The 22,078-nt window shown below is 32.9% G+C and overlaps 1 protein-coding gene across 1 annotated transcript in view; it reads right to left on the reverse strand.

Moving 5' to 3' along the window:
- Positions 1–22,078, reverse strand: part of LOC140444092 (influenza virus NS1A-binding protein homolog) — a 69,544-nt gene that overhangs the window by 39,344 nt on the left and 8,122 nt on the right. The window contains exon 2 of the mRNA XM_072535739.1: positions 13,041–13,071. Within this exon, the coding sequence (XP_072391840.1) occupies positions 13,041–13,062 (22 nt within the window). The 5' untranslated portion in view covers positions 13,063–13,071. The remainder of the gene's footprint in view (positions 1–13,040; positions 13,072–22,078) is intronic.

A 22,078-nucleotide genomic window follows, 5' to 3' on the forward strand; every position in this document is an offset into this window, starting at 1 on the left:
TTGAAGAAGCGGGCTTCTGATGCATTATCTCGTTAGTTGACTCACTTCAAGCAACGTCGTGGGATAAAGGAGATAGGACTTCATGGAAAGAAGCTCAGCGGTGATCAACAGGGAGCTGAGGAATTTATAAGTGAGTTCGAAGAGTTCCTTTCTTCAAATGATCTGAACCACGAACAAATTTATAACGCACACGAATCGGGCCTCTTGTGGAATTGCCTTCCAACTAGGACGCTAGCTTTTGCAAGTGAAGCTAAAGCAGTGGGACATAAATCCAGCAAAGAATGGATCACGATTATGTCTTGCAGAAACGCTACAGGAAGTCACACTGAAGTTGACGGTGATTGGCAAGACAAAAAAACTTACCGACTCCACTGAGCAGAAAAAAATATTTCAAGAGTGGATGGAAGTAAAATTTGTATCAGAAGTCAAAAAACATTTAAAAGCAAATAATTTGTCACAAAAAGCTGTGTTGTTGATTGACAATCCCCACTCACGTCCAGAAACGCCTATGCTTAAGTCTGCTGACGGAAAAATATTTGCCGCCAAATACGACTGCGTTAGTTCAACATATGGACCAAGGCTTCATTGCGTCTATGAAGAGAAACTACAGAACAAAGTTACTTACTCAAAAATTGAAGATGGATATGACTTAAAACAGTTTTGAAAGTCATTCACTATTCTCGATTCTATTTACGAAATCTCATTTGTGTGGGAGTCTGTAAAGTCTTCAACAATTGTGAAGTCATGGAGAAAACTGTTACCAAACATCGAAAATTATGTCGAACTAGCAGTTGGAGATAATAAAAATGAACTGCCTAAAAGAACGGAGCTAGGAAAGTTTCCCCCTCTACTTTAACGTGGCGGTATTTTACGAGTACGATCACTTTAATGGGTTTTAACTGTTGACACCTTCTCTGTGTCTGCCATCTATAAATTTGATCATAAAATATAAATCCTCGCTTATAATCTGTTCAATTTTTAGCTCTTAATGTTAAAAACAATGAAAATATGATTTTAATAACAAAAATGCTATTTTCATTCCTATTGGTGATAGAAGGTTTTTAAAGATTGCGTTTTTCCACTGTTTGGACAAGTACTGTTGGTCAAATAATCGCTTTTCGTTAAAAAACGTATATTGAATAATTTACAAACTATTGGTTTTATCTAACTGAGATTTAGAGCTTCAAATACTCATTAAGCTTTAAATTCAAGTAATCACATTACATGAAAGTATTCAAGAAACAAAGTTAAACATTTATAAATTACTGCAAAAGGGTTTTTTGCAATTATCTCAGCTAACTGTTTATGTATTTTTATTTAAATTATTTTTCTCTAAATTGTATTAGAAACCTTTTACAGACAAAAATGATTTTTTCACTTTTATGATTGTTAAAAAAAAAAAAAAAATCATCTGTAAATCTTCAAGGAGCTTCATCAGCTATCACCTCTCATATACCATTTAGAACCTTTAAAACCCTGTACAAGATTTTTACATGAAATTAATGATTTTTTCACAGGTAGTAGGTACTGGGGTAAGGCACCTGTCAATCTTCAGCGGTTTTAACGTTTTATTTTGTGTAGTTTTTGCTTTCTTCATCTAAGTAAAAGTTTCTGACTTGGTTTAAGTTCCATTCTCATATTGTACGTCTTAAAAAAAATTAGTCTGGCTGACAAATTGAGTCAACCAAAATCTCATTATTTACTCAAAGACAAATTACGAAGAAAACGATCACAATTACATTTAATCAAATCGTCACCGCTCACTGGTTTTTACGTTTATGAATTTAACCTTGAAAATATACACAATTTACATCCATGGCAAGGGAATTGACAAGGTCTACAACACCATTTATATTACTAAAATTTGTAACACTTTAAATAATAATCGAAAAAGTTATTTTTCGTTAAGTAAGTTCGGCAGTATTTTTCCTCGGTCAACAAATGACGACAACGGTGATGAAAGTAACCTAAATTAACTGATTTAAACAATAATAATGCCATCAATTTGCTGTCTACAGGTTTTTTTTGTGTGAAAATAGGAGAATGTTTTGATATTTTACGTTTAAACAGTACCTGCTTTAATGAATTAGGTATATCGAGATTTTTCGAGATGTCAGGTTCAATATTTAAAGTCTGAAATAACATACTACCAATTAAAACTATGTAAGTTATAATTTAAAATCCTTCATCAAAACTTAAATTGTTCAAAACTAACTTAAAAAATTATTCAATAATATACAAAATTTCATCACATATTATATTATGTAAATTTTGCCGAAATGGTCATCCGGTCCAGGAAACATAATCTCCCAGAACTCATACACGCTCCGAAGACGTTGATAACACAGCTACGAATACTTTTTTAATTTTATGCAATTTTATTTAGCAAAAGAAGCATGGCTGACGTAGAAATGTACGGAAGTTGAAACATTACAACGCAAACATGACGATTTCCATATGCACAAAAAAATTAAAGAGGTACAGAATACCAGAAAACAGCACAATACAGGCATAGTTGTAGACATTGAAGGCCAGATTTTGAGTAGCATTGAAGATAAATTACGAAGATGGAAAGAATATATGCAAGAATTATTCGAAGAGGCAGCACGAAGTCAGACTGAAATAAACAATCTCTACGGCCCAGAAATAACAAACGAAGAAGTAACTATGGCCATTAAGCTGATTAAAGATGGGAAATCACCAGGACCTGATGAGGTGCATGGTGAAATTTTAAAGCTATTAGAGGCAAACCAAATCACAGCTCTTACGAAACTATTCAACAACGTCTACGAGACTGTTTACTTACCAAAAGACTGGCTACTATCAATATTCATTCTACTTCCTAAACAACCAAACGCTATAAAATGTGAAGAACATAGATTAATTAGTCTGATGAGCCATGTACTTAAGTACTCTTTACTATCATTCACTCGCGCATATACACCAAATTAGAAGGAAGAACACCTAAGTGAAGTTCAATTTGGATTCGGAGCAGGACTCGGAACGAGGGAAGCACTTTTTAGTCTGCAAGTTCTAATACAGAGAGCCAGGGATGTCAACTGCGATGTGTATGGGAAACTAATCGATATCCTAAAAACATCAGGACTCGATGGTAAGGATATAAGACTGATGTCAAACATATATCTCCAACAAAAAGCAACAGTACGATTAGAAAATGAACTGTCCGAGATCTTCACAGTCGAAAAAGGAGTTAGAAACCAGAGAAACCAGAATGAAATTGAAAAAAGTTAAATGAGCACAATTAAAAAAAAAAGGAAAAAAATGGAAAACCCGAAAATTAGCCCGGAATTTCTGTTGTCGGTAGTATCAGTGAAATACCAGCAAAAATGATAAAAAACGAATAAAACCGGATTAGCAGGAAATAGAAGCTGAAGAATAATATGACTGCTTCTAATATAAGTTTTCTATAATACGCAATCTCTACAATCAATGCCTTTGGTTCTTAATATATTCAAAACCGTTACAGGCTCTACCATATCGAAAGCCTTTTCGTAATCGAAGTTTTTGGAGAAGTACATTTAAGCCGAAAAATGCCTCACTGGTATCACAGCGCATTTCTAATATTTCTACTTCTTCAATAATAACTTTTCCTGCATTATCTACTAGAGTATTAGTCTTTTTTGTTATTATACAGGCCAGCACCTTCACGAACTTCATTGTGCTGCAAATTGAACATTCTCTTTTCTATGTCGTTTCTTTTCTAATTCTTCAATTTCTGAACATCCATCCGCTATCCTTCTTCTTCTTAAAGTGCCCTCTCCTCAATGGAGGTTGGCTACTACAATTTTAAACTCTTCTCTATCTTCAGCTGTTCTTATTAGCTGTTCAAAATTTAGCCCTGTCCATTGTCGGATGTTTCTGAGCCACGATAGTCTTTTCCTTCCTAGGCCTCTCTTTCCCTCGGTTTTTTATTTCACTATAAGTTGGGCATATTGGTACTTATTATTTCTCAGTATGTGGCCTAGGTATGATGTTTTTCTAACTTTTACTGTGTTAAAAAGTTCTCTTTCCTTGCCTATTCTATGCAGCACTTCTTCGTTTGAGGTATGCGATGTCCATGAAATTTTGAGTATTCTCCGGTAGATCCACATTTCAAAGGCCTCCAATTTATTTACGGTTGATGTTTTAAGGGTCCACGTTTCAACTGCATATAGAAGAGTCGACCAGACGTAGCATTTTGAAAAACGTAGTCGAATTTCGATTTTTATTCGAGAATCACGAAGCAGTTTTTTTATTTTTTTCGAAAGATTTTCTGGCTTGTTCTATTCTCGATCTTATTTCTAGATCAGGATTTAGGCTGCTATCGATCCAACATCCCAGGTACTTAAATCTATTGACCTGTTCTAAAATGTGCCCATTTATTGTGCAAGGTTGAGGTACGTTTTAGTTTTTTCGGATTGACTTTGGTTTTTTTAATGTTTATTTTCATACCAAATTGCTCACAGGTCGAGTTGGTCTTGTCGATGAGTCGTTGTAGACCTCAGTCGGAATCCGCAATTAACACTGTATCATCGGCGTATCTGATACTGTTGATATTTACGCCATTCACATTGACTCCATCCTTGGAATCCTCCAATGCTTCTTTAAATAGAAACTCGGAGTAAAGATTAAACAGCAGAGGCCACAGAACACATCCTTGTCTAACTCCCCTCCTAATTTCTACTTCTGCGGATGTGGAACCTTCGATCCTAACTCTGGAGTTTTGGTTCCAGTACAAGTTTTTTAAGAATTTGATGTCTTTTCCATCTAAACCGACTTCTTGCAAACGTTCTAATAGTAGGTCGTGTCTTACTCTATCAAATGCTTTTTCGAAGTCTATAAAGCATATAAATATATCTTTCTGTTGGTCGTAGCATTTTTGGGCGAGAACTAGTAAACTGAACAGGGCTTCTCTCGTTCCCATGCCGGCTCTGAATCCAAACTGATCGTCTCCGATGATTATTTCGCACTTTCTATAGATACGATTATGTACGATTTTTAGTAGGACTTTTACTGCATGACTCATAAGGCTTATCAGACGGAACTCATTGCAGTGTTGTGGGTTTGGCTTTTTTGGTAGTGAGATGAATATTGACTCCAGCCAATCTTGGGGTATTTTACCTGTATCATAAATGCGATTGAATAAAAGGACAAATATTTCGATATTTTCTTCGCTGATTAATTTTAACGTTTCTGGGTATATTCCGTCTGGACCTGGGCTTTTATTTGTTTTAAGATGATTAATTACATTTATGATTTCAGATTTCAGAATTGTTGGCCCTTCGTTGTTATTTTCCAATCTTGGTTCTTCTCGTATGTCGTGAAAAAGAATTTTAATGTAGTTTTCCCATTCTTTCAGTTTATCTTCCGTTGATTCTAGCAGTTTGCCATCCGTGTTCAGCATGGTGTGAAAAGTCGTTCTGTTGGTAGTCGATGTAAACTCTTTTACCTTTTTATGTAAATTAAAAAAATCGTGCCTTTGTTGTAGTTCTTCTATTTCCACGCATTTTGTTTCCAGCCATTTCTCTTTTGCTTCGGTTATTTTTTTCGAATTATTCTATTTAGTCTTTTTGTTTTCATGTTTAGCATGTTTCTTTTCTAATTCTTCAATTTCTGAACATCCATCCGCTATCCACTTTTCTTTATCGGCACTTATTTTTAGTTTTATTTCTCTTTGTTTCTTTATGTTCTTCTATTATCTTGGTCATATGTTCACGAAATAATTTCTATGTTTTCTCACCATTTTTGGTTGTTCTTATTTCTTTCATGTAATTGTTGACATATTTTTTTTGTTTACATCTGAAATAGTAAAATTCTTTTGCTGATGTTTTTCTCTATTCGTTTTAGCCCGACTCTTGTATCGGCGACTAAAGGGTTGTGATCAGATGCAATATCTGCTCCGGGACATGTCATAACTCTACTGATAAATTTCATAAATGTTTTGTTGATAAAAATGGAAGGAAGAAGTAGATATGTAAAAAACATTTCAATTGGAGTTACTACTACTCTGCCCACAGGTTTGTCAGCCACTCATATTCTTTCAATACTGGCATCAACTTTGTCTTCGTCGACCATCAGCATCTTCAGACGATGTTTCATTGTAGCGCACAATGCAGAGAAGCTAATTTACCCTTTTGGCAGTAAGTCGCTGTGGGATGTGAAATAGATCCTACCGGTTGCACATATTCTGTTCTTAAGGTCGCATTGCATTGACGGGCAAAAGGAATTATGACACATCTGCTTAAATTCTTTCATTGGAGGCGACTGATCCACGGACAACCTCACAAGAAGTGGTGAAAACTTGAACGATCCTTTATCTAACTGACTAGGTAACACGAGCTTACTTGAGATTTGAAGGATTGCGCAAACTGGCTGCAAAAAATCAGGAAAGACAGATTTCAATGTACTCCTCGAGCGGCAACAGCACCATTCGTTCGTAGAACTATTGTGATTAGCGGACGTGTGTGTTATACCATGCCAGATTAGGTACTGCTGGGTCCTGGAAGCTATCTTCAGGCTTCTATATTCCGCCGAAACATCGTTTTCACATTCACTGAGAACACTGACTACAGCGACGTGTTTTTTTGTATTACTGACAACGAAAATAAGATAAAGTTGACGTACAATACAGTCGAAGGATTCCCCGTAAAACATAAGCAAGAGGAACAAAATAACAATATTGTCCATTTTCAACTTGGGAGATTTTAATTCTATAGTTTTTTTATTTAAGTAAAAGATAATGTTATCTCCCTCTACAGCCCCCGTTACGTACCTCCTCCCCCAAATTACTTTACGTAATACTGGAACGAGCCCCAAAACGAAAAGGTTGAGACAGAGATCAGTATGTCGCCAACGCTATTCAAGGCCTATCTTGAAGAAACACGCAGAAAATGAAAGAAGCAATGTATTAAACATATCTGACATGGCCATGTATGGCGAATGGAAGAAAATATAATTCAAATAAGCTCTAAACTGACAAGCTAGAGGTAAACACAGACCAGGAGGGCCAAGAAAAATATGGAGAGAAGGGAATAAGAGAAAGAGACCTAGACGATAATCAATGGAATGGTATTAACAAGATGAATATTGGAAATTTCATTTCATTCCTATTTTCTACTTTTTGCTTTCAGTTTTCCACTCTCACTCTTCTTAAATTAGATGTCACTACTTCTTATCACTTTTTCTTACTTTTTGTTTCTTTCTCTACACTCTACTAGTTGTTTTAGATTTATTCCTGAAGTCATTCGTACTATATGTCCAAGCCAGTTAATTTATGCATTCCAAATTTCTGTGTTATTGTGGGTTTTCCATGATACATCTTTAATGATTTCTTTATTTGTTTGTGTTCTCCAAACCCCATTTCCTGCGCTTGACTCCTCCATAAATCACTCAAATTTACATTGTCCCATATTTATACATACAGTATGCAGTACTGAAAAAAAAAACTGGACTAGTGGAGACAAGCTCTTGGGGAAATAGAGAAAAACAGAGTATTTGGAATGTTCATTAAAAGATGGAGTACAAAAAAAAAACGATAACTTTGGATACTAATTATGTCTTCATGTCGCCTCAGCTCTCACCAGATGGATGGGTGCTTGCACTTACACCATAACTAAACTTTTGATGTGTTTTTTGCTGTCTTCTTAATGATTTTTGGAAACTATTGGGATAGGATTTCTCTTTTGTAGTTTATTTTTTAAATTTGACCATAGCTCTGAAGATGGCATTGTAATCGAAAGCGCTCAGCTAGGAATTTAATGCTTTATACACTTTAAAAGTACAGTCAATAAGAAGAATTGTTGATTTGCAAGTTCCTTAGAGGAGTAGGAGAGGAGAACCAAAGAAGACATGGGGGAGACGCTTAGGAAAGATATGTTGGTGATGTACATATTAAATTATCTCACCTAGATTGGTAGTAGTCACTTGTTAGTAATAAATCTTTTTTAATTTTAGAATCTTCCTCATTGTGACTGGTGCTAATAATACTATGAGATCCCTGTAATTAGCATATTGTAAATTATTTACAGAGATTCCATTTATTTTCATACCTATTGTACTCTGCTGCGTAAATTGTAAATATTTTCAAAGTACAGTCTTTCATCTTTACTTTTTTTTGTATAAAGACCGTTGTAATCCCTAAATCTGCCTTTCGATTCCAGTACAGTTGTTAGAACCTCCTCATATAATTGTCATCGAGAGCAATCTCCTCCAACCTCAACGTCTGTATCAATAGTTTATGTTCCACATTGTCAAAGGCGTTTTAATAATCGATAAAGGGCACAAAGACATCCTTTCCCTGGTTACGGTATTTCTGCACGTTCTCCATTTCTGGCTTCTTGCACTTACAACGTTAAATATCTACTTTAAATACTGAGTTTTTCTATAAGTAGTTTTATGTTATCATTGCTGAACGCTCTTTACGGAATTTTAAACCGTTTAATTAATTTTAAAGATATAAAAAATATGATATTAATGTGTCTCACAACTCTTATCAATAGGTGTAGTAATTGCAGATATTTAAAACGTTAATAAATGTATTTTCACGTGACTGCCATAAACATTACGAATATAATATGTTTGCGTCACTGCATGTTTATTACTAAATAAAACGAAATTACAGAAATTTGCATGGTAATGGGTAACCATTGTCATTTGTATCGAAAGTTCTGATAAATATCATTAAATTTCGAGTATATTAAACTAATAGATCTATCAATTTTAGAAATTACGGTCCAAATCACGTGAGGAACGAAACAAGCATCAGATATCTACCGAGATAAATAAAAAAACATATTTTACCGTTTAGATTTAAAGATCGTCAACTAAAGCATAGTGTTTTGTATTATCTTGATCCTCATTTAGATCAAAGTAATATGAAGAATAATAGCAAATCCCACACCTTTGGCAAAAAGGACAGATTCATGGAATCTGGGAGAAGCAAGAAATCGCTAAAAACCAACAACATCGCAACTCTAAATATAAGGTCATTAAGCAAAGATGAAAAGTCTACGAACTCGAAGAAGACATCAAGGACTTAAAATAGGACATATAATTGGTCTAGTAGAGGTAAAAAGAAAAGGGGAAGAGTGCAGAACACTACAGTCCGGTAAGGTCCTATATTACAGGACGAGAAGATCAAAGCCTAGATGGCGTAAAATTTCCAAGAAATTTGCACATAAAGTAGAGCAATTCGTAGGAATATCTAAAAGAATTGCAATGATTAGAATAAATGTAAACGAGAACATCTCTTGAAAATTATTCAAGTATACGCTCCAACAGCAGCACATCCCGATGAAGATATAGACGAATTTTATGAGAAAATTGCAGAAACTAGCACGAATTATCACAGCACGTATACGATCATAATAGGAGACTTCTAAGATCCGACAACGACTTGAAAAAACCGAAAACTATACAGGACAATTCGGCTCTGGAGTTAGAAATGAGAGAGGAGAAACCTTGGTTAACTTCCTATAAGCCCACAAATACTATGCAATGAACACATTCTATAAGAAAAAACCTCAAAGAAAGTGGACGTGGCTATCCCCAGACGGAAAAGCTCGGAACGAAATAGATTACATACTGTGTAACAAAACAGATATCATACAGGACGTAACAGTAATAAATACGGCGTCAGTAAGTAGCGATCACCAAATGGTTAGAGCCAAATTAGAGATAAAATATAATACAAATAGAAATAAATTTAGAAAAACTTGGAATGTAGACACAGATAAACTAAAATCTAATACAGAACAATTTAAAAGCAAGTTAAAAGCCGCGAAAGTATTAAATCTAGATAAACTTAGCTTAAATGAAATCAATGAAGTCATAACAAAAGAACTATTAAATGCAAGCTCAGAAGTGGCAACGACTAACAGAAAACGAAAATCCAAAATAAGTGTAGAATCACAAAACATGCTGAAACAAAGAAAAGATCTTCTGAGACAAAACATAAGAGACACTGCAGAATTTAAGGAACTTAATCGAGTAATAAGAAAAGAAGTCATAGAGAAAAACCGAAGTCTCAAATGCACCAAACCGAAACTAAGAAAGAAAAACATAATAACTATTAAAAATGAACAAGGACAACTAGAAAAAAGTAAATCTGATATAGCAAACTCAACTGAAAAGTTGGGAAAAACAGGTTAGCAATTAAATTTGACGGATATCAACCAGTAGAACAAGCTGGATTTAGAAAAGGGTACAGCACCTCTGAGCATCTATATACTTTGAAAATCCTAATAGAAAAGACTAACGAATACAATCTCTCATTATGTCTGGCTTTTATAGATTATGAAAAAGCTTTTGATAGTGTGGGCAATAGATGAAGCATTAGTCAACAACCGGATCGACTCCAGATACAGAATATTAATACATAATATTTACGAACAAGCTGAAATGATAGTGACGTTGGGTAATGGAATCGAAACAAGACCAGTAAAAATCAACCGAGGCGTAAGACAAGAAGACACAATATCTACAAAATTATTTACAGCTGCCCTAGAAGATATCTTTAAGTAAATAGACTAAAAAAAAAGGTTCCAGTTCCTAGAAAGGCGGCTGTACACATGGAGAGGACCATGTTGCAGTGCAGACAATATAGTGAGAAACCAAATTGAATATCTACCGGTTGATAAAAAATATAGTAATAGAACCACAGTGTTAAAAAATATCCTGGTTTTGATATTGGATTTGACCATAATTCCTTGGTCGGAAAACTTGACATGAGACTCAAAAAATGTCAGAAGAAGAGCTAGGAACATAAAGCGGTTGCTGAATACCAATATTAAGGAATCTATAAAGTTGGAAAAATTAAAAGATATAAATAAAATACAAACAAATTCGGAGTACAGGTAAGTAAACTGGGAGCTAACTGAATGTTTCTCTTCATATTACAAGAATTAAGTTGGACTATGGATGTTTTCCTTCTCATCATTTTAAAATCGTAATATGACAGAATCTTTTTTGTCAGACCCTTCCCATTATTCCCTGATCAACTACTGCGGACGAACTAAACGCCTAACATCATCCATTTTGTGGCGGCACTTAAAGACACTCAAATTGACAACTAATATGCGAGTGTTTTAAAACAAGATAAAAGTGAAATTGTGTTTTCGAAGCATAGACATTGAAAATGGTAAATCACATTCGTTACATTGTCCATATATTTCTGTTACTTCACAGACTCGACAGATGAGTCTAGTTAGCGTGTTTTTCTGGACTTAGCAAATTCAATAACTATAATTGCCTGATTAACGAATAATATTGGCGACAAAAATACATATCTCGATGATCTTAATGTGACCATTCAGAATTTTTTTCCCGGAAAGTTGTTTTCGTTCCAATCAGTCGACACAGTTATAAACCAGGATGACGTAGTCAACTATCCTACATAATTTTTGAATTCATTGAAATTATCTGGACTTCCTAAAAGTTGGATCAGTTGTCATTACACTGCTTTAGATTAATCAACCTTGACTTTGCAATGGAACGAGACTAACTGTGAAAAAGCTAATGAATAATGTCATTGAGGCAAAGATCGTCAAGGGAAAATACAAACGAGAGGATGTCTTGATTCCGGGTATAATTTCAACGGACTTACAATTTGATTGGACGCATCTACAATTTCCCGCGACTTTGGCTTTTGCAATGACGATAAACAAATCGCAAGGTCAATCAATAGAAGTTTGCGGGATCAACTTGGAATTTTTACGTTTCTTGCATTGACAATTATACTTGTGCGACTTGTGCTAAATTGATTCAACTTTTTTCATATTTAATATTCTTGAGTATTTTTTTTTGGTTTTCTGTTAAAAGTTAAGTTATTGAACTTCCACACATTATTTAATTCTAAGACGGAGGAAGTTCGCCGGCTCAGCTGGTATATTATAAATATTTCAGGTCCAGTCAATATATCCTTTGTAAGTACTTGTTTTATTTGACAAATTATAATATGACCCGTTAATTGATTTCCTTAATAAAGCAAATATACATCCAATATAATTATAGTATTTTTCATATAAAAATGCGTGCACGTCATTCAATATTTACGACGTCAGAACCCCACAGCGTTGCCAAAACATCATAATAGTAAGTGAGGAATTTTTAAAATGTCAACTATTTGTCAAACTACTACATATATTAACAGTAAATACACTTAGTTTTAAGATTACTGCAACACACTAAAATACATAAGAAAACATTTTAATACAAAATTATATATTCTAAATTTTAAACTTACCTCTTTCAGAGCATTAATAGTAAAAACGTCCCGCCATTATTTCTTGTTCAAAATAATCTATCTTATATGAAAGATTATCAGCTTTCTACAGACTATTTAGTTGTTTTGGCATAGCACAATCACAATACACACATCAACAATAATTAGTTTGTAAAGCTATTAATCGAAATTTAATATGTATTTATAAATACAATTTATTAATATATAATATATTATGATCAAATTGTGTAAGAAATCAAAACATAAACAAAATTATTACTCTAAAAAAGCGGCAACACTTAAAACAATTTTGCCACACGCTGAACTGTCAAAAAATTTGAAGTGTTCTGGAAATTTTAAATATAAGTGACGTCACTTTATATAAATTGTGACGTGCACGCATTTTTATATGAAAAATACTATACTATTTAAATGGGAATAAGCCACCATAAAAGGTTAAAATAAGTGTTAATACAAACATTGTTTGTATTTTGAGAACGATTTCCGAAGTGGAAATTGAAACGTCAATAAACTTACTTTAACCTTTAATTGTGGCTTATTCCCATTTAAATAGTAATTACTTAAAAATGCGACAAGAAAATAGCTTCAGAACAATATACATTCAATGTTTTTTTTAATAATATCCTTCGCATTATAATCTCGTTGAAGAACATACTCACTTATTCAAGAGTATTACATGTAATATAGGTCCAGGTTACTTTTGGAGAGACTAAACAATGGAGAAACAGCTAGTAGTAGCTTTACTTCGTGAAAATGTACTTAATTTAAATAGAAGAAAGCATAATGTACATTTACTTACCGTTTAAAGTACCGTACGACATTGTTGTTATCTAAAACAAAAAAATCATTGTTAAATTATCGAAAAATTTTCAAAACGAAATGTTAATGCGATGATTAAGAATATTATAAACAGAAACCATACACGAATTTGTAAGTCTCTTCAAGCAGTTGGTCGTTAGTATATTTGTTTTTAAAGGAATAGTTATTCGTCTTCTTAACGTGCCCCATCCCTAAGGACATTGGCGATCATCATGGCCCATTTGACTCTATCTGCAGCCGTTCTGAAAAGTTCTATTGACGTTTTCCCACTCCATTCTCTCAGATTCTTCAGCCAGGACGTGCGTCTTCTCCCCGGTCCTCTTTTGCCTTCCACCTTCCCTTGTATGACCAGCCGCATCAATTCGTATTTCTCGTTTCTTCGTATGTGACCAAAGTAGCCCATTTTTCTTTTCTTATATAGTTATTAATTCTTATATAATATACTGTGAAAAGTCCGGCTCTGAAGAGTGACTAATAATCTAAAACGCGGGCGAGACGTATCGAATTATCTCGAAGACCAGATGCGGAAGGACGACGTAACGTTAACTAGAGTTCGCCAGAAATTCTTCTAGAGTTTGTAAAATAGTACTTTTATTTTTGTTCTCCAAAATTTAATTTTCTTATCAATCTAACGTTGGACCAACTCGGGACCAACTATGGGACCAACTATGGGAAGGGGCTCGTAAATAAATCAATGTAAATAATTCAACACGATACCATTTGAGACAACAAAATGAAATTATTTATTTATTTAATTAACGGATATACCATTTTTACAGAAATATGACGTCAACCTTTACAAAGCTTATATATAGGTTGCGTTAATAAAAACCAAACCAAAATTAAAATCAAACAAAATTCAATTAAAGTAGTAGCTTAAGTTATTAAATAATGCTCAAAATCTCTCAAATGATTTCTTAAATGTTGCTGTAGATATTCCAAATAACTCTAAACTATTGCTGTGCTCATTGGCAGTTCGTAAAATTCTTGTAATGGGTTCATTTTGGCCATAATTCGTAGTGTGGAATGGAATGTTGAAAATCTCAGTGTTACGAGTTCTTCTAGTATTAACATTAAAATTTATTAAACTTAGTAACTCTGGATCTTGAACATATCCATTTATAATTTTAAAAAGGAAACATAAATCCGCTTGACATCTTCTATCATGTAGTGATGAGATATTTAGTACATATTGACAGTATATCATCATATGTGTATTGATGTCTAATAAAACCAATTTTGTAAGCACATACACTCAAGAATTTATTTTGAACTCTCTCGATACTGTAGATGTCACTGTTATATATGAAGGTGACCAAATGAGAGAACCATACTCCAAAACTGATCGAACTAAACTACAGTATAACATTTTTAAAGTTTCTACTGAAAACTGATTACAGTTTCTAAGAATAAATCCCAACATTTTAAAGCTTTAGCTGAAGTTTCGTTAATGTGATATTTAAAAGTTAGTTTAGAATCAAAATTTATACCTAAATCTTTAATATTATGACGTGCCTCTAAAGGTACATTATTTATACAATAATCATAATTTACAAACTCTCTTGTTCTTCCAAAAGTAATTTTAAAACATTTTTGTATATTTAAATATAGCATGTTTACCTCACACCAACAGATTAGAATTAGAATTGTCATATTGAAAATAATTTACATGAAAGACACTCTTTTGATAACAAAATTATAAAATAAATAAAGGCTAACTTTAGCTATCGTAATTGACAACAACTGTCATATTTTCACCAGATATATTTTACAACTGTTCAATCTCTCTTGTTACAACAAACTGTTCTACTAGTTTCCTGAACAGTCATTTGGGTCTCGATATTTTTATTAATGATGTAACTAAATCTAAGTTGCCTCATACATGCGCAGGTAATTACGAAAATCGTCTAGTGCATTTGTTAATTCTTTTATTGCACTAATATGAGAGTAAGTGGGTCTTTTATCAATCCAACTTTTCTGCGATCTTCGGTGGCTCTTTTATCAATCCAACTCTTCTGCGATCTTCTTGGCTTTTTGTCTCTTACCACTTTTAACTTTTTAATTAAACAAAAAACAGCCAATACTTATAAAAATTCGTTCTTCGTTGTCAATCGTTGCTCAATGACAATCTGAACTGTATTTGTAGTTTAGACAAATTTGTGTACGAGACTTGACCGTGAAAATGGAAGCATTTAATTTGCACAAATTGGCATGCACAAACCAATTGCGTGAGCGAGAGAAAATGTACCTTAACAGTCATTCGGGTCTCGATATCGGAATCCAGGGTAACGAAACCGCTGACCGCGCAGCAAATGTCAAGCTCGAAAGAATTCAAATAGACAAAGATCTAAACTAAACTTACTGAAGTAGGACGTCCTCCAAAATGAAAAAAATCCAATCACACAAATGCAGGAAGAAGTCTACGAATTGAAATACCAGGAAATACGAATAGAAAAACACATAAGTACCACCTCTGTTACTACATTGCAACTCAGATAACTTTCGTTAAACATAGTCTTTGAAATTGTCCAAAATATCAGAATGAACGACGACGACATGGATTAAAGGATAACCTAAACGAAGCTATAAATTCATCAATCGATATTGGTACACCACAGTCTCATCTTTATCTAGACTATAAATGTGTTCTATAAAATTTGAATTTATTCTATATATTACTGTTAACATTTTTATGTAATCTTTTGTATAATATTTATTGGACTTGTATAAAATATATTTGTAATCCAGATAAACTAATTCAATAAAAAAAATAGAACAGAAAAGATACCGTCCCAAAATGAGATGAAATGAAGATGTCGGACCGTGTGGAGGGAAAAATAAAAAATCAAGCGTTCAAAAATGAAAAAGAACTTCAAAATACTGTAGTTTCTATATCTCTGGTTCTAGTTGATGGATTTTGAACTTTTTTTTAAAACTTGCAATTGCAAAAACAAATTACATTGTTAACAATATAATTTATTTAAACAATTACAGAAAAAATTTACCAAAAAATTTAATTTTCTTATTGTATTCTAATTGATTTTATAAAAAGCTTGTATATTTGGGAGGAGACTTATCAGTCGGTAATTTTCCAGATCTTCTGGATCAACTTTTTTGGATATTAGTATAAATGCTCTTCCCCATTGGTTTAAAATATCTTCTTCTGCTAGACATGTGTTAAATACATTTATCAGTTCTTTTAGTTCCGTGGTACTTTCCTTCAACATCTCAGGTAAAATTTTATTATCCCCTGCAGCTTTACTGTTTTCTATTTTTTATATATGGAGCTTTGTGGTTAGACTTCTCAATTTTTTCCTCTTGATGACAAATGCTTTCGAATTCCCTCCAAACCATGGATGAAATTCTGCTACTAGGCTATATGATTCTGATCTCATGTGTCCCAGCAATTGAAATCTGAAAGTTCCCTATTCCCTAACACTACCACCACGTCAATGTGGTACTAAGCGGTTGGCCAAAATCTTGGAGAAGCGACCTAGAGAGATTCAGGGAAAGGCAAATTGTCCCCAGGACCACCTCAGCTACACCCATGATCGACTGTTTAAATCTATTGGTGATATTCCTTGCCGCACAACAGGCCACTGTTATTTTTATAATTTGTTTGTTGAATCGCGGTTTTGTTGAAGTTATGGCAATGTCAATTATGATATCAGGAAATCGCAGCAATCGGTTGCTATGTTGGATATCTGAAAATAAACAATTGCCCGCCTTATTTTGAATTTTTTAACCGAATGAAACACGTGTTTCATCGATTCAAATCTAACGTTTTATCTACTATTGATAATATTAATAATATCACATACGTATCCGGGAGTTAAATTGCATGAAATCTCAGTGAACACTTTACACAGCTCGATCATTTTCTTAGTAATTTAGATTTGTTTCAAAAAAAAATTGTAGCGATAAGGTACACCACGTTTAATAATGCATTGCTCAAATATTGATCTAAATTGATAGCAGGTTTATTTACATAGTACTGGAAATGTACTAGGATTGTTGAAATAAATTTTGTTTCGACATTTACATAAACCATACAGCCTACGAAACATACAGGGTAAAGCCATGGTAAAGGCCATTCTAAACCCCATTCCATCCAAAAAAGAAACCTTGCCGCCGGATCAACCCAAAATCTTTCTACCTTTTATTAAAGGTGTCACTGACAAGATCAGTAGAACTCTTATCCCTCTTAATATCAAAACCATCTTCACCACTCACTCCAAATTGTCCAATCTCGTTAGATCCGTAAAAGTCCAAATTCCCAATGAAGACCATGGTGTCTACGAGATACCTTGTTCCAGTTGCCCACGTACATACGTAGGACAGACAAACCGACGAATCCATAACCGTATTTACGAACATTCTCTATCAGTCAAACATTCCGATACCACTTCAGCCCTAGCCCAACATCATATTCAGACAGGCCACAAAATAGATTTCGAAAAAGCAAAAACCATCGCTCCCATCCGCTCATTAAAAGCGAGAATCATTCGTGAAGCTATCGAAATCGAAAAACGGCCTCACAGCTTGAACACGCGCGATGACGCGAAACGATTGCCGGCAACATGGCGACCCCTTCTTCAGCGACCTCCCGCCCACACCGCTCAGGCCACGTCAGTTCAGACCACGTCAGCGCATACCGCTCCCGCGCATACAGCGAGTATAAAAGCAGCCACACAGGGTAAGACCGGTTGTCACTCGACACTGGGGAGTAGGCCGATTGAGACCTCAGTGCCGAGAGACAGTTCTTGCAATATAGAACACGATACTGGTACGTCTCGAGTGAGGGGAGTAGGCAGATTGAGACCCCGAACTCGAACCGAACCGTATCCCTCTTGATAATGGCTCCAAAATGGGTGCCGAAACGTCGAGTTTTAAATTCTCAACGCGGTTCTTCCCGAGAACTCAGTAATTTTCATATATATATATATATATATATATATATATATATATATATATATATATATATATATATATATATATATGTATATATATATATATATATATATATATATATATATATATATATTAAGAGAATATTAAGGGAATATTTCTTATCGTTCGGTATGCCTGTATGTTTTGGAACGGGCCGAAATAATCTCATGCGTGACCTAGTCCTAGACGCTTGCAGCAACCTTGCGGTATACAGTAATATACATAATATATACTGCTCGGCATGAGTTAGGGATATTGCCGATATAATGGTAATGGTACTTCATTCTGTTTCAATTACTGTAAGTAAACAATTAAAAATTACCATAGTTTTAAAAAGAAAACATGAAAATTTGAGACCTTATAAAGATATTCAGACAAAAAAAAAAACATTCTAAGCATTGACAAAGCACCTGTAGCCCTTTGAAACGGACCTTTGATTTCTTATATGGGATAAAAAATATAAGTATATTATAATATTATAGAAATATACTATACTACTACTTTTCTTGTCTTCGTGATACTCAGTCACAGTAAGATCTTGAGAATCTCTGACAGTCTTCATTACAGTTTTTAGCTTACTTTCACTTATCCCGAGTGCGTCACAAAAGCGTTGATTTATACATATTAATGACGTTAAAGGTCCATCATTGTCTCTTTCTATGGTAAAGTATTTATGCACATTTACAATTAATTCATCAATATCCAATTTACGTCTAGGCATGATGGTCACTTGAAACTACACGTTTGAATTACAATATACTTAGTTTAGATCAATATGACAGAAACTTTCGAACTGTTATAGATATAATATATTATAACCACTTACAAAGAACCTAAACACATTAAGCAAATTAGCCTAAGGATAAAAATTTTTGATAAAAAGTTTAGAAATGGTTGGAAACCGTACATAAACAAATTAAATTGTTCTCCACAATTATTTTATTTTTAGTACAAGTATTTTCATTTGAAATTAAAAAGTTAAATATTTACCAAAACCCTAATTTTAACCCGTAATCACAGACGTCTCAAAAACGGTACACTCTAACAGACATATGGTCAATCTAACCACCACTAAATGGACAGAATGTTCTAGTTTACTCCGAAGTATTTTTTAGCAAAAATTAAAAGTGATATTTTAGTACTTTGTTTATCTAATTTGAATATAAATTATCCTTAGCATGGTAGTATTTGTTTCAGAAAAAAATTATTAAACAAGTAGGTGAAAGAAATTTACGTTAAATAACATTATGCAAGAATACTATTTATTAAAAAAACTGTAACAAAATATGCAAAACTATGAGCAACGTGTTAATGACACATATATTTATTTTATACCTAAAATTTAGCAAAGTGTTAAACATTATGGAGAACACCAGTGCAGTTTACCGTGCCTTTTACTACTACGAAAGGTTTTCTGCGAATTCCGTTAATCGATTAGAGGTGTAAGTTGGTTGAATGTGCTGTAGTTTTTTAACAATATGGAAATTAATGAAAAATGTCCTTTTTTTATAAAATGTTATAAAGCAGTACGCCCTTTCTATCGACATTCCCCAGATATTCCAATTAAAAAATAGTGTCCCGTAATTTTTCGGTCTTTCAAGTGATTTTTCGGCTTCGTTTCATGGGGTAATAAACTATAAACAATTATAAATTATTTTAATTTAATTATTTATTTCTTTGAATGAAAAAATCACAAAAATAGTGTTAATTGTTGATATAGATAAGTGATTTATACAGTTCTATAATTGTAATACTATTGTTTATTTAATATTTAGCTATATCCCTAACTTATGCATCGCAGTTTATTATAGATTTTAAGGTTATCAGATTCATTACATACGTAAGTTATAGGCAATCTTCAAGTACTTTAACTTTTCAACTTGGTTCTTGAATTTTTGGAACTCTAGAGAACGTACTGATAAAAGAGACAACAAACATATCCACTGATATTATTCATTTAAATGTTATTTCCGCAGTCAGATGTTTGTCTATCGATGATCAGGAAAATAAGTGTCCAAACAAATTTGAAAGCAAGTATCCGTAATTTTTTTATAACCGAACGACAACTGCGACACTTTCAAACACTTGGAATAAACAGAAAAACACTACTAATGAACTCATCCTTCCGGATCTAAATCAGAACACAATGATAAAACATTTGTAACAAATTATTTTGATAATGTGCGGAAATAATACGCAAGAATTACGTCAGAAGCAATATCTTAATAAAAATCTATCGAATAAATATTCTTTAAATAGTTGTCATGTTAAGCTCAATGGAATTTTTTTAAATTGGATTAGATTAAAACTTGATACAGATTGAGATTTGTATGAAGGGTGATACTACATATCAGATAGTTATCCACACAGTTATAAATATATATATAAGAATAAGAAAAAAGAAGTACTTGTGACTCGTTTGGAAAAAATATATAACTGTTTTGGATGGGTTGGAGTCAATAAAAGGGCTATTGGTTAACTATTTTTTTATATCTCGAGCTTTCAATTGTGTTTACAATTATTATCAAGAGCTAAAAAAGAAGACAAAATATCTTACAAGGTTGAACTAGAAAGAAAAAACAGTTTTTGTTAACTTACCAAATAAAAATTAGTTTAGTAAATAAAAATTGCTGCTAATACATCTTAAAAATAATTAATATAAAAATGTCCTAATCTAATAAAATGGTATAATTTTGAAAACATTTTTTTTTCGACAAAAGCAATTGAATTTATAAATAAGTAGCAACCAATTACAAATAAGCCTCAATGTCATAAATGCCAACTTAAAATTTTTATTTTTGACAATTATATTGCCAAAAATACAATTTCGTTTAAACATTCTTTTTTTTTGTTTAGTAACAAAAAAAAAGAAGATTTATTCACCGTTGACAGATGTCTGAAAAAATGTAACAGATATATGGAGAATTAAATATGACATTTTACAAGTTTTATATATAAATCATAAAGAAAGAATATAATTATAAATTTTGCTTAGATTTTGAATTTCTGATCTTTTGTTTAAATTATTATCACTTTTGCTAATACAAACCATTTCCAAAAAAGTCCTTTTAAATTTATTACTTTCACTACATAAAATTTTAATGTTATCAAAATCCATAATATGGTCTTTGCCGATTACATGCTCTGCCAAAGCACAAGATGGTTTTTTAATTCTGCAATCACTTTTGTGAGAAATAATGCGATTTGAAAGATTTCTTCCGGTCTCACCAACATAGTCAGATTCACACTGAGTACAACTAATGCTGTATACTACATTCGTTTTTTCAAATTTGTCTATAGGATATTTAGTTTTGGAATATAAAGATGAAATAGTTTTGATGTTCTTTGTTGCTATTTTTATATTGTCAATAACCTTTAGTGTTTGTATTAATTTAGGTGTTAATGATGGTATAAAAGGTAGTGAATGATATTAGATGTTCTGATTGTTAGATACAATGTTTTGAGATTTAGCAAAAAATGGTGTTAAGTTATTTATATTAACAGTATTAGAAAAAAGGATCCTATGTAGCATATCTGGAGGATAAGAGTTTTCAATTAAAATATTTTTTAACAATTGAAGATCTTCATGTAGATAATCTGGATGAGAAAGTTTTAAAACACGTTCTTTTAATCCTGTTATTAGGTTCATTTTCATCTTATTTGGATGATGAGAGTAATAGCTTATAAATCTATTACTACATATGGGTTTTCTGAACCATCTGGTTTTCAACATATTGTCTGTACCTCTTACAATTCTCATGTCAAGGAATGGTAGAGAATTATCTACCTCTTCCTCAACTGTAAATTGTATATGTTGATTATGATTGTTGAAAATGTTGACTGTTTCATGAATTTTGTGTTTAGGAAGTGCCAAAACTAAATCATCTACATATCTTTTAACAAAAGGAATGAAAAAAGTGCAATTGTTAATACAATCACTGATAACATCATCCATGACATAGCTACTTAGAATGGGTGAAAGACTAGATCCCATAGGACTACCAAAAATTTGTTTATAAAAGACACCATTAAATATAAAAATATTAGAATCAAAAACAAAGTTGATAA

This window comes from Diabrotica undecimpunctata, chromosome 6 (genome assembly GCF_040954645.1).
Source record: "Diabrotica undecimpunctata isolate CICGRU chromosome 6, icDiaUnde3, whole genome shotgun sequence".
In the NCBI taxonomy this organism is placed as follows: domain Eukaryota; kingdom Metazoa; phylum Arthropoda; class Insecta; order Coleoptera; family Chrysomelidae; genus Diabrotica; species Diabrotica undecimpunctata.